At 40.9% G+C, this 13,251-nt stretch overlaps 1 protein-coding gene across 2 annotated transcripts in view; it reads right to left on the bottom strand.

The window, feature by feature from the left end:
- LOC117416271 (PHD finger protein 21B-like) overlaps positions 1 to 13,251 on the bottom strand; it is an 89,722-nt gene that overhangs the window by 10,117 nt on the left and 66,354 nt on the right. For both annotated transcript variants that reach the window (XM_034027384.3, XM_034027386.3), the window contains 3 exons: positions 10,707 to 10,799; positions 5,893 to 6,237; positions 4,664 to 4,795 (listed from right to left, as the gene is read on the bottom strand). In XM_034027384.3, coding sequence (XP_033883275.2) covers positions 4,664 to 4,795; positions 5,893 to 6,237; positions 10,707 to 10,799 — 570 coding nt within the window. The remainder of the gene's footprint in view (positions 1 to 4,663; positions 4,796 to 5,892; positions 6,238 to 10,706; positions 10,800 to 13,251) is intronic.

Below are 13,251 nucleotides of genomic sequence, written 5' to 3'. Positions count from 1 at the left end.
TGCGGAATAATAAAAACAAAAGAAAACATAAGCCAGGAGAGTTGTGTTTATCTCTTAACTCTGTAAATAGTGTGTTTCAGTTAATAAGTGTGGAGTTTGTAATGTTGAGTTGCTCTTAATACAGCTCTGCATTAAACACCACACTGAACCCACTGCCATATGGTGAGGCTGTCTCTGACATGAAGCACAGTCTCACCGGCCCCCATACCACCAGCTACTCCACAGCCCAAAGGGAATGAGACGGCATTGTATCGGGGGGGGGGGGGGGGGGACGCTTATGTTTGTTTGTTTGTTTGCTTTCACTGATTAAAGAAAAAGGGCTGAAACAGTTTTTTTTTCAGTGCAGTGCCTGTTTGTTCCGCTCTCCACGGACACTTCTTTAAACCTGATTTAATTACACTTCCCATCCAGCAGGAATGAAGGGATTGGTTTTTCGTGCAGTGGAATGTGGTGCTCGCCAGAGAGAAAAGGGTAGCGGAGAACGAGTCTGAGTGAGCAATGGAGCCATCGGGATCCACTAACAAAAGAAAAGTGAGCTTTCTGAAAAGGGTTACTCTGCAGCTTCAGGCAAATCTACTTAAAACGATGGTCTATACCTGTTTTACCCTGTTCTACATTGTTTAATTCAACCAGTGAAACCTCCATCCAGAGCCTGAAGTAGTTAATTTTTCTTGTTAAACCTGGAGTGGAACAGCCCTCCAGGACCGTGATTGGTAGTCTGTATATCCTACTGATTTAAAAGGAGTGCTAACCAGTGCCTTCAAATTGCCCACGTTATCTTAATTAACATTAATATTGGTCTGCCTTTTATTATGCTCGGTTCTGTGCTTGTCATTTTATGTTATTTATGGATAATTCAATGCTGTAGCTAAACTGCTGCATCCTGGTACCTTTGCTGATGGTCAAATGGTTTGACTGCAGCTGGACCACCAGAGTTCGAACTTCGACACATGTAAGTGAGGCCTTACCAGAAAACAGCACATTTTCATCTGAAGTGTGTTATTTTTTTGTTTTGTTTTATATCTGCATGTTCCAAATCAACAATGATCAAAGACCTTGAGCAGAAGGAAAGCTGTAAAGATATTACTAACAGGGCTAATATGAACACTGGATTGTGAAACATGATAAACATAAAGCTTCTTTCACTGTAGTTAAAAACCTCGTAACAACCCTGTGCTGGACAGAGTCGCCCGTCTCCCAGTGTCACTAATGAAGAGTGTGTTCAGCTTTGAAAGGGACACTGAAACCATGCCAGGAGGGCTCCAATATATGCAGACCAATGGATAAAAGGTGAAGCTCAACTGCCTCATACCTTCAGACACCTTTCAAAACAATGTAAAGTTCAACTGATAAGAGTGAAAATGGAATGGAAAGTAATTAGAAGGGTGTTTTCCAAACACGTCAATCCAGCGATGAGCGATTGCAAATGAAAGCTCTATTAAGCCGTTTTGCAGGCGGTGTCAGTCTCTGTTACAAATGCTGTGACAAGGGGGGCTGTGTCAAGTAACTGTTAAAAGTGCCGTCTGCAAAGGTACTATAGGAGCTCTGCTGCTAGACAGCTTGTGTGAATCAAAATCAGTAGTTGGAAATCCTGGCCTGTGATTGGATAAAACCTACAGTTGCCGCCTGTCATGTGATTGGTTCACATCTCTGTCAGTCCCGCCCATTTTCAAAGGAACGCCCTTCTCCCCTGCAGCACTCTTCACAAGAGAAAATGGCTGAACACCGATTCTGTGACTTAACAGAAAATGAATTACAAAACTACAAAAGAAAGCTGTTCAAACACCAAAATGGTGATTAAAACGTCACTGTTCACTGTTTTCTGACTCGACAATGTAAACAAAGCTGACGGCCGGGATATAAACTGGGTTATACAGCAGTCAGCAAGCCAGGCGGAGAGCTGGACACTAAAAAAACTTTTATAACTACTGTATGCGGTATGAACTTGAAAAACATTTTCTGTTATTTATTTATGTTATTTATTGATTTACTTATACTGTATCAGCTATATTTAAACAAAATACATAAAGCCTATTTACTGTCCAACGTTGCCTCACTTATTTTCTTGACTGATTCATATATTAAATATGTACTACAGACTCAGTGGAAAATGAAATGCCCCTTGGGAAGACTAGTGTTACCTCCAGGGTGCCTGCGACCTCGGGCATTATAGCCCCGTCAGTATAGTCTTCCCTCAGGTCAATAATGTTCTATTAGAGCCCTCCTCTCCAGTCCATATATATAATTATTACTATGTGTTTATTTAGCAGATGCCTTTATCCAAGGTGACTTAAGTGACTTAAGGTGTGTGAACTGCAGAGTCACTTACAACAACGTCTCCCCCGAAGGACGCTTATGTTTGTTTGTTTGTTTGCTTTCACTGATTAAAGAAAAAGGGCTGAAACAGTTTTTTTTTTCAGTGCAGTGCCTGTTTGTTCCGCTCTCCACGGACACTTCTTTAAACCTGATTTAATTACACTTCCCATCCAGCAGGAATGAAGGGATTGGTTTTTCGTGCAGTGGAATGTGGTGCTCGCCAGAGAGAAAAGGGTAGCGGAGAACGAGTCTGAGTGAGCAATGGAGCCATCGGGATCCACTAACAAAAGAAAAGTGAGCTTTCTGAAAAGGGTTACTCTGCAGCTTCAGGCAAATCTACTTAAAACGATGGTCTATACCTGTTTTACCCTGTTCTACATTGTTTAATTCAACCAGTGAAACCTCCATCCAGAGCCTGAAGTAGTTAATTTTTCTTGTTAAACCTGGAGTGGAACAGCCCTCCAGGACTGTGATTGGTAGTCTGTATATCCTACTGATTTAAAAGGAGTGCTAACCAGTGCCTTCAAATTGCCCACGTTATCTTAATTAACATTAATATTGGTCTGCCTTTTATTATGCTCGGTTCTGTGCTTGTCATTTTATGTTATTTATGGATAATTCAATGCTGTAGCTAAACTGCTGCATCCTGGTACCTTTGCTGATGGTCAAATGGTTTGACTGCAGCTGGACCACCAGAGTTCGAACTTCGACACATGTAAGTGAGGCCTTACCAGAAAACAGCACATTTTCATCTGAAGTGTGTTATTTTTTGTTTTGTTTTATATCTGCATGTTCCAAATCAACAATGATCAAAGACCTTGAGCAGAAGGAAAGCTGTAACGATATTACTAACAGGGCTAATATGAACACTGGATTGTGAAACATGATAAACATAAAGCTTCTTTCACTGTAGTTAAAAACCTCGTAACAACCCTGTGCTGGACAGAGTCGCCCGTCTCCCAGTGTCACTAATGAAGAGTGTGTTCAGCTTTGAAAGGGACACTGAAACCATGCCAGGAGGGCTCCAATATATGCAGACCAATGGATAAAAGGTGAAGCTCAACTGCCTCATACCTTCAGACACCTTTCAAAACAATGTAAAGTTCAACTGATAAGAGTGAAAATGGAATGGAAAGTAATTAGAAGGGTGTTTTCCAAACACGTCAATCCAGCGATGAGCGATTGCAAATGAAAGCTCTATTAAGCCGTTTTGCAGGCGGTGTCAGTCTCTGTTACGAATGCTGTGACAAGGGGGGCTGTGTCAAGTAACTGTTAAAAGTGCCGTCTGCAAAGGTACTATAGGAGCTCTGCTGCTAGACAGCTTGTGTGAATCAAAATCAGTAGTTGGAAATCCTGGCCTGTGATTGGATAAAACCTACAGTTGCCGCCTGTCATGTGATTGGTTCACATCTCTGTCAGTCCCGCCCATTTTCAAAGGAACGCCCTTCTCCCCTGCAGCACTCTTCACAAGAGAAAATGGCTGAACACCGATTCTGTGACTTAACAGAAAATGAATTACAAAACTACAAAAGAAAGCTGTTCAAACACCAAAATGGTGATTAAAACGTCACTGTTCACTGTTTTCTGACTCGACAATGTAAACAAAGCTGACGGCCGGGATATAAACTGGGTTATACAACAGTCAGCAAGCCAGGCGGAGAGCTGGACGCTAAAAAAACTTTTATAACTACTGTATGCGGTATGAACTTGAAAAACATTTTCTGTTATTTATTTATGTTATTTATTGATTTACTTATACTGTATCAGCTATATTTAAACAAAATACATAAAGCCTATTTACTGTCCAACGTTGCCTCACTTATTTTCTTGACTGATTCATATATTAAATATGTACTACAGACTCAGTGGAAAATGAAATGCCCCTTGGGAAGACTAGTGTTACCTCCAGGGTGCCTGCGACCTCGGGCATTATAGCCCCGTCAGTATAGTCTTCCCTCAGGTCAATAATGTTCTATTAGAGCCCTCCTCTCCAGTCCATATATATAATTATTACTATGTGTTTATTTAGCAGATGCCTTTATCCAAGGTGACTTAAGTGACTTAAGGTGTGTGAACTGCAGAGTCACTTACAACAACGTCTCCCCCGAAAGACGGAGCACAAGTTAAGTGACTTGCTCAGTATGCTTATTTTAGCCAGAAAGATTGGACAGCTGTGGCATGCACACACTGTATCAGCCAAGCTGGAAGAGTCACAAGCTTTCATAGAAGATGTGTTAAGCCTGTGTGAGCGCTGCAATTCTTCGCACATCATGAAGGGAAGTGAAATGTATTGTTCAGTGTAGAGTCGGGACCGGGGGGCTGGGGGCAGGTGCTGCCTCGTCCCTACCTCAGGGTTCTCTGCTTTTTTCTTCCTGGCAGGCGGGGGAGAGCTCTGAACAGGCTCTTCAGATGCTTTCTTGGGTTCTGCTTTAATCTCAGGCTGACTCTGGCTTTGAACCTGGGGCTGAATTATTATCACCTAGGAAAAAAGAAAGCAGTAAAGAAGAGAAAGAGTGAGGAAGCCTCAAGGTAAATACAGCCACTTAGCACCCACAGCTCGCAGCAGACTACATCTGTGATCTGTACTGACAACACCATTTCTTCAGCTATTGTAAGGGGTAAAATGGCAAGATACTGCAAAACCAACAAGAGACATCTCTTATTGTGATGATTATAGAGTGTTTGTGTGTTTAAACTCAGCGTTTACAGGGAAATGCATTATGTTATTTTGCTACAAATACCACAAGCTGCTGTGCTTAAAGCTCAGCCCCTGCTCCCCTGAAATGAAGCGAAATTAAATTCCTGTGCATGGATTACCTGAACAGGACAACCAACTGCACTCACTGCTGCCATCTAGTGGTTAAGTACACGAACTCCACATTTCCAGAATATCAGAAGAATGATACAAGTTAAAGGAAGCTCTCGTTTAACCTTTTGCATAGCTGTAGTCATGTTAGACATAATCCAGCAATACAGAGGCTGGACTTCTAGATATATTGATATAAACACATTATAACCAAGGCTTTAAAACCAATCATCTTACCCCTTACGATTTTACTGTCTATTTTTGTCATGTATGCATATGTTTATATTTATATGCAACACTTAAAAGTCTCTTCCTACCTTGTCCATGTCACCACAGTGATCTGCAGTCAGACCACATGACCTTCAGCACAGGAAGTGATTAAGTACCAGGAAGCAGTAGTTGGGTACATTTATTTTGCATAGACAGCATTGTAGTTCAGGGATGGAAATAAGACTCCGGTTGCACAGCATTTTGATGAATCCCTGGTTTTACTATAAGTTTAATACTACACACCTGAGCTTGTTACCTGTACACACTGGGGCTAATCAAGCTCGTAGCAAAACCTGGAATGGGTGAAACTGCTATGCAATGGGAGTCATATTTCCATCCCTGTATTTAAAAAAATCTAACAATAAAATAAAATAAATAAATAAATAAATAAAAACCAGATCAAGCAAAGAACCAAGCTGGGGCCAGTGCAGTGCTGCCCGATGCTCACTTGCAATGCATTGTTAAGCCCTGGTTGGCAGCGGTTAGTTAATTGGTCCCACCTTGCTGTCTGCGCTGATGAGAAGAGGCTGCCCCTTCATGGCATCGCTGATGACGGAGACTGCGGTGCTGTTGCTGTTGCCCGGCGACGTGGAGATGATGGCGTAGGCCACTCCTGCCGTGGTGAGGACCGGAGACACACTGGCTGGCTCAGAGAAGCTCGTGGCCACGGACTGGTCGTTTGGCAGCTGGACGTGGCAGACGGTGTTGTTGGCTGTGGGGAGAGCGGGCCCGGCGTTCTTGATGCTGACCACCGTGGCCTTCTGCAGGGGCTGAGGCTGACTGGACGACTGCTCCCGACAGGGGCTCACCGGCACACTGTCAGGGATCAAGGTCTTTGGCCTTACCTGGGGAAACAGCAAGAGCCTGCTTAGTGTCCTCTAGAGTCTAGAACCATTAAACACCCAACAGGGCAGCTTTAGAAAGGAACTTCATCACTTCAGTGCTTCAACTACAAGTCTTCAAGTGAGTTTTTGGTAATTTTGGCACTTTCTAAGTCTTGCTATTGTTGCATTGCGTTGAGCAGAAAGGGCAGACTGAGATGGGATGAATGTACGGGACTTTTAAAGTCTGCCTCAAGCTTGTTTGGATTAACGCCTGGTTCACTGGATGAAGCAGGTGAGAGTGAGACTCCCCCCCCCCTCCCTTTTCTGGTTTTGAAAGTAAGACCACAGGCAGCTGAGGGGTGGGAATGCTCATGAATAAAAGGAAAGGCAGGCAACTGGTTTTTATTACCTTGGAGGAATGACAAAATGTCAGTGCTTTGTAGCTTTTAAAAAATAAAATTACCATGTATTGTAAAATGTTCTTCATTTTTCCATAACCTGAAGCCAGTTCCAAGGAATAATAATTGCTCTAACCATTATAGGTTTTATTTGGGATGAATTTAGATGCCTGGGGAGAGTCTGCTTTCCCAGACTGTTGTTAATGCAGCAGAGTTGGTCTTTGGTGCCACCTTGTGTTGTGGCTGTGCTACTGCACAGGCTGCTGCAGTTGGCTTGCCTTGAATGTTTTACATGAATTTAATAGGCCCTGCTGCTCACTGAGCTGCCTGCATAAATATGATAAGCTTGGTGCTGATGTGGTCATTCTGATACACTGTGTTACTCACTCTTGAGAAATCACATTTGTCGTGAACACTGGCTGCCACTTTTTTTTTTTTTTTGTTGTTGTTTTACTTTTTTCTCCCTAAGGAAACATTAATATGATAAAAAATAAACTTACTGAATAATACTTATAGTGACTTGTTTTTTTGTTAGTTTTAAATGTTAAATTTGATTTGTGTCTTTCTGAGCCCAAATCTCTGTGTCATTCAGTTAAGTTTAACAGATAACCTACAGTTCACGTGTCTGTCCAGTACTTCAAACGTGGGGAACCTATATGTGACTCCCTCTGCCTCCCTGCACTGCTATCCCCTGGTGAGGACAAAGTAGAACACTGATGTCACTTCCTGAAGACACGGGCAGGAAGTGACATCAGTGTTTCTACAGACACAAAAGGGCGGGGGGATGGACGGGTGAAAATGACTTAATAATAAATAAATAAATGAAAAAATGTGAAAAGTACCCATGCTAAATGTAGTTAAAAAAAATATTAATACATTCTGACGTTAAACTATAAGAAACATGGCTAACGAATACACTGTTTGCCTACTTTACCTTAAATAAGTACATTAAATGCATGCTCCGTGTCTTGTGTAGGTAGCTGTTCACTATGCCTACATCTGAGCCCTTTAATTATTTCAGAAATAACCAGTGGCTGGAAAGCTTCGCCTTGCTATTTGTATGCCAACTGATGCACACACATGCTGAGGGAGAGGTGGGAGTTCCCATGTGCGTTCAATCTACATGCTGACTGGTTAGTGTGATCCAATGGACAGCTGGGATCAGCAGCTGAAGAACTGAAACCCTCTGGGAAGGAGAGAAAACGTCACGTTCAGGGAAACGTTTTACACTGGCGAGCCCCCAGATGTGAAGGCATGCTCTCTACTGTTTAGGGTTACCATGTGGCTCCAGATTAACCGGACGCTGTGAGACAGAACAGGATTTCAAACTTGCCCCTAAATTGAAATAAATGAAGGTGTAAATGAACCATCCTTAGCTACAATTAATAATGGTGCTTAAATACCCGCATGCGCGTCAAATAATTGTATTATACCAAGAAAATTCAATCGCCCATATTATTCTGCAAATACAATTTCATTATCATCTCGTTGCTCTATCGATAAATTAGCTATTCGTTCATTAAGATCTGATCAAAAGCAGCTGATCAGTGTGAATTGTTTGTTGCGCCCACGCAATTCCACCACAGCAGGATTAATCTCAGCAAAGGTGGAGCTCATTTATACGTGAATTACTTTCAATTTATGGGGAATTTTGAAATCCCGGTCTGTCTCAAATCGTCCGGTTAATCTGGAGCCATATGGTAACCCTACTACTGTTCATGTAAACGCGCTAATCGCCTGTCTCCACACTCCCAAAGCCTTTATCCGTAGCATGCTTCCACTTACATGAGATACAGCAAGCAGGCATTTCCAAACGGTGATGGGGAGGTATAAGGTCCTACTTAACTTTAAACTCTGTTATCACGGTTCACTTCCTCCTACACAGTTTCCATTAGACCTGAAGTAATGAGCATCTAAAATGTACAGCAGACGTGCTTCAGTGCCCAACATCCTCACAGCATATATTACTGATGTCACAATCATATGTATGTGTATGTATTACAGTAATGGCACTCATTATGGCAAGAACAAATGATTTACAGCAAGACTAGGGGTGGGGATTATTTCCCAATGATCTATTCAGGGATATCAAGATATTTTTGTGAGCAAGGAGTGAAGTTATCTGGCAACAAACTCCCCATTCCCAGCTGTGCTGCTTTCCTAGAAAAAGGAGAACATTTTAGAGGAGATGTCTTGCTCGTTAAAATATTTAGCATATTTTTTTAAAGAGGAGACTATTATCTATTCAGGGATACCAGGGTGTTTAGTAAGTAAGGGGTCTGAGTGAGGAAACCTGGGCAATACAATCCCCACCACTAGTCTTGCTGTAAATCATTTGTTGTTGCCATAATTTGTGCAGGTACTGTATGTATATATGTGTGTGTGTATATATATATTTAGATAGATAGATAGATAGATAGATTAGGGCTGCTCCAGTTACCAGATTAATTGGACCGATTAATTTTTTACAATTTAAATCGTGCAGAATTTTCTTTTTGTATATAAAATAAAATCAACCAATAGAAGATCGGCATTTTCTCTGTGGCAGTCCAATCATAAGTGAGCGGAGGCGGAACATAAACAGTTGAAGGTATTCTCTGCTTTGGCTGACGGTCTTGAGTAAGTTCTTGAGTAAGTTTAACACACTGATTAGATAGCGTTGCATTTCAAAAGGAAATACATAGTTTCAGAATCTTTATCAAAATTTATGTCCATTCTGCAAACATTCCAAATCAGCTGGAGCTATATCTAAGACTTTGGGGACGTATATTGAAATAACACAGCGCTGCTATAATTGTGGGTCGGTCCCTTCATTAGCTGGAAATGAGAACAACTACGTCCAGTGACTTCACCCCCTACCATAGCCTGATAGTGGGGTACGCTATCCAGTGTTTTCAGATCAGTGGCTAGGCCCTAAGAGATGTAACAATAGCTAAATCTTTTAGCATTAATGAGTATTATATTGAGAATGTCAAAGTAATATTTCAATGACCTTTTTAAAAATAATAATAAAAAAGTCTTACAACTGAGGCATTGCAGTTGATTTGGTTACAAATCAATTTTAAAGAAGAACTTTCTCAGATTGGAGATTGTTAAAAAAGGGAGGTATATACCACAAATACCTGAACCGACACAGGAAGGGAAGGGATATACTCGCCACTTCCAAAATGTAAATTATTAAAGGTATCAGTGGCTTACCAGTAGCTGTCAATTACAAAAATAATACTGCTTTTGTTCAGTACAGAAAAGGCAACATGGAACAGCACTGGCTACAGCAATCTAGAATGTCTATCGAAGTCAGCACAGAAACATGAGTATTCCTAAAGTCAGTTGCAAGCCACTGTTACACTCAAAACTTTTGGACAAATCTGGATTGATGTTCAAATGGATGAGCAGAAGTGTAGGGATACAATACATCACAATGAGCAAGTAAGAAATGCTGTTAAGAAAGACTACATTCCCATTGGGCTTATTTATTTATTTTTTTTAGATTCTATTGATTTAGAAGTATTACTATGCAGGACAGTCGCTATAAGATCGTTACCTTTATTAAAAATGTGGACGGATTAATCTATTGATTAATCAACTAATGCCCATAGATTAACCGATCAAAAATTTTAATCGGGTGACAGCCCTAATATATATATCGGATCTTCTTTTTCATGCTGCATGGCAGGAAGGATGGCTCGAAGGACCAAGGTCGAGATGAGGAGAGGTATTCCTCTGAATTACCTGAGGTAGCTCTGTGGAAGGACCCAGGTCGAGATGAGGAGAGGTATTCCTCTGAATTACCTGAGGTAGCTCTGTGGAAGGACCCAGGTCGAGATGAGGAGAGGTATTGCTCTGAATTACCTGAGGTAGCTCTGTGGAAGGACCCAGGTCGAGATGAGGAGAGGTATTCCTCTGAATTACCTGAGGTAGCTCTGTGGAAGGACCCAGGTCGAGATGAGGAGAGGTATTGCTCTGAATTACCTGAGGTAGCTCTGTGGAAGGACCCAGGTCGAGATGAGGAGAGGTGTTCCTCTGAATTACCTGAGGTAGCTCTGTGGAAGGACCCAGGTCGAGATGAGGAGAGGTATTCCTCTGAATTACCTGAGGTAGCTCTGTGGATGTCTGCCCTGCCAGTCGATGTAGGGAGCTGACCTGAGGAACCTTAATGGGTTCTGCTGTGACGGGTCCCAACATCTGTGAAGCACAAACACAGCAGCAAGGTTAGCAATGCCTCTCACTACACTGCAGCCACACAACACAAACACTACCTTACTGCAGCATGCCACTCAGCACCACGTCAGGATTTTAGCACGAGCTGAATTAGTCACACCTGAGCCGAGAGTATGTCTAAATAAGCTCAGGTGTGACTAAATTGCATTAGATCCTGAAATAACTACAAATTAATTAGTGTCTGTTTCACAGCGCTGTACACCAGTGAAACAGACACAAACAGACTGGAACCTGAATACAACAAACACTCAAGAGACCATTATAATCAGACTTTAAGCCAATTGGTAAAATAGACTCACAAGACCAAAACTGGTTAATAATTAAAATAGCCCTCTGATTTCACACCTTGTCCCTAAAATGTTTTACATGAAACAAAAGATAAACTCGAAGTTGTTTTAAAAAATATGCAGTGTCTTTGCAGATTACCAACACCTTCAGTATATAACCCTAACGGCAACACACTAGATTAACTGCAATTAGTGTGAGATCAAAACACTCCTCTATGTGAATCTCAGCTATTTCAGCACCCTGGAGAGCATCTGGGTGGACATATTAGTGGTACGGCAAACAAGTGGTCAGAGCTCTGTCTATATCAATCGAACCAGTGGAGGAAGACTCCTGATTCAAAATAACTGTTAAATCAGACTGCGTGGTGAGTATTCAGACCAGATTTATTTGATAGGGGCCCAGGCAGTCTCAATGCAAAGTCCCACTGTACTTATAGTCTATTCAACTATTAAGTGAAATCACAAAACAGAACACTGAATTATACAGCTTACTAACCTCCCTCATAAACAACTGTATTTCATAATTTTTTTTCTTGAACTTTTTAAATAAAATCAGTGAAAAAGATTTTTTTCCCTCCCCAAACAAACTTTATTCACCGTGGTGAGCAATATTGGTAGCCATCCAAACCCATTTTTATTTTACAGCTATTTAGTCATACAAATACCATTGGGGCTCCAACAGTATTATATCAGATCTATGCATTACAAGCAGATCAGTTTGGATACTGATAACTGGCACACTATCTTTCAGCATAGGTCAAACTAAGTTAAGTAGACAAATGTTTCTACTAGTGCCTTCTTCTAAGGCTGTGTGTGGTGGTATTACTATATCTGTTAGGAATGGGGTGTATAAGAAACTGTGAAACACTGAATTACTGAATAGATCCTAACAAAACAGTGCATATAATATTGACTGTCCTCATTGCTTATCAGTGAATTGTACATTAACGACACAGCAATGCAACATTGAATGAACTTCAAAACAGTAGCTTCAATGAAGGTGCACAGTGATAAGCTGTATGCAGTTTGTAAAAATAGATGACTTTGTCTTCACAGCAGTCAATTTGAGCTTATTTTATTGTTTTATAAAGGTCCCTTAGCTTAAACAAAAAGGAATGCTTTCCATCTTCATCAGCGCGTTCAATATCAATAACCCGGATTTTGCAGTGTGTGCGAATCCTAAAGTCGCATTGTTCCACGCCAGAGAGGGAAAAAAAGGGCTTGTTTCCATGGCAACGGCAAAGATAAAAAAAATTCTCATGCTGAATGGGCATTCTGTAGTAATTGCTGCCTTTTTTAACCAAATCGCTTTCATTTAGGCTCTGTGAATGCAACCAGCAACCTTGGGCTTGCTTTTCATAAATGCGAAAGCTGAATGGAACTTTTGGAGCTTGTTGTTATCTGTAGAACATTGAACCTTGCGTGATGGTGCTCAGATCTGTGCTAAAGCACTGGGAACAGCTTGACAGGGGCTACAAACAAGTGTCTTTCAGCCCATATAAAAAGGAGGCCAATATCTTGGGAGAATTTTACCTAACAATTCAAGGAGAGGTGCCAATTATTAGTATAAATGGAACTTTAAAAGAAAAATTATTGCATTATTATCTCCCAGCATAATATATATATACATATACTGTATATATTAAGAATGTGTATTAAAAATAGGAAAGAAAATGCTGTTAAGTGCTGGAAGGTCATAAAGTACTTTAGTTAAAATCCCTTTTTAATGATTGTTAGGACTGGATTCTCAAAGCTATTTACACCAAATCGTCATTCACGCACATTTTCTCTGTAAGAAAAAAAACCCAAAACATCATTAATATTCTGAAACTAATAAGAAACAACGTTAGACTACTCACAAGTTAAAGTCTGAGTTGTTTAGATCTGGGTGCGTTTTTCTCCCTTCTGAAAAACAAAATGACGATTTGGAGTAAATAGCTTTGAGAATTGTGTGTTCAATAATTATGGAAGCTTTACATGTGCACTGTGATAAAGTACTGTGATAAAGACCTCCGAACCAAAAGGGGTAGTTAAAAGTTGAAACTCTTTAGAAATCCAATAGGTAACAATGTCCAGGTTTCCATGCAGCTTAGAAAGTCGATACTCTCTCTCCACAGTCATTATTTATG

The sequence above is a fragment of the Acipenser ruthenus genome, chromosome 7 (assembly GCF_902713425.1).
Source record: "Acipenser ruthenus chromosome 7, fAciRut3.2 maternal haplotype, whole genome shotgun sequence".
In the NCBI taxonomy this organism is placed as follows: Eukaryota; Metazoa; Chordata; class Actinopteri; order Acipenseriformes; family Acipenseridae; genus Acipenser; species Acipenser ruthenus.
This window is presented reverse-complemented; position numbering and strand designations above follow the sequence as displayed.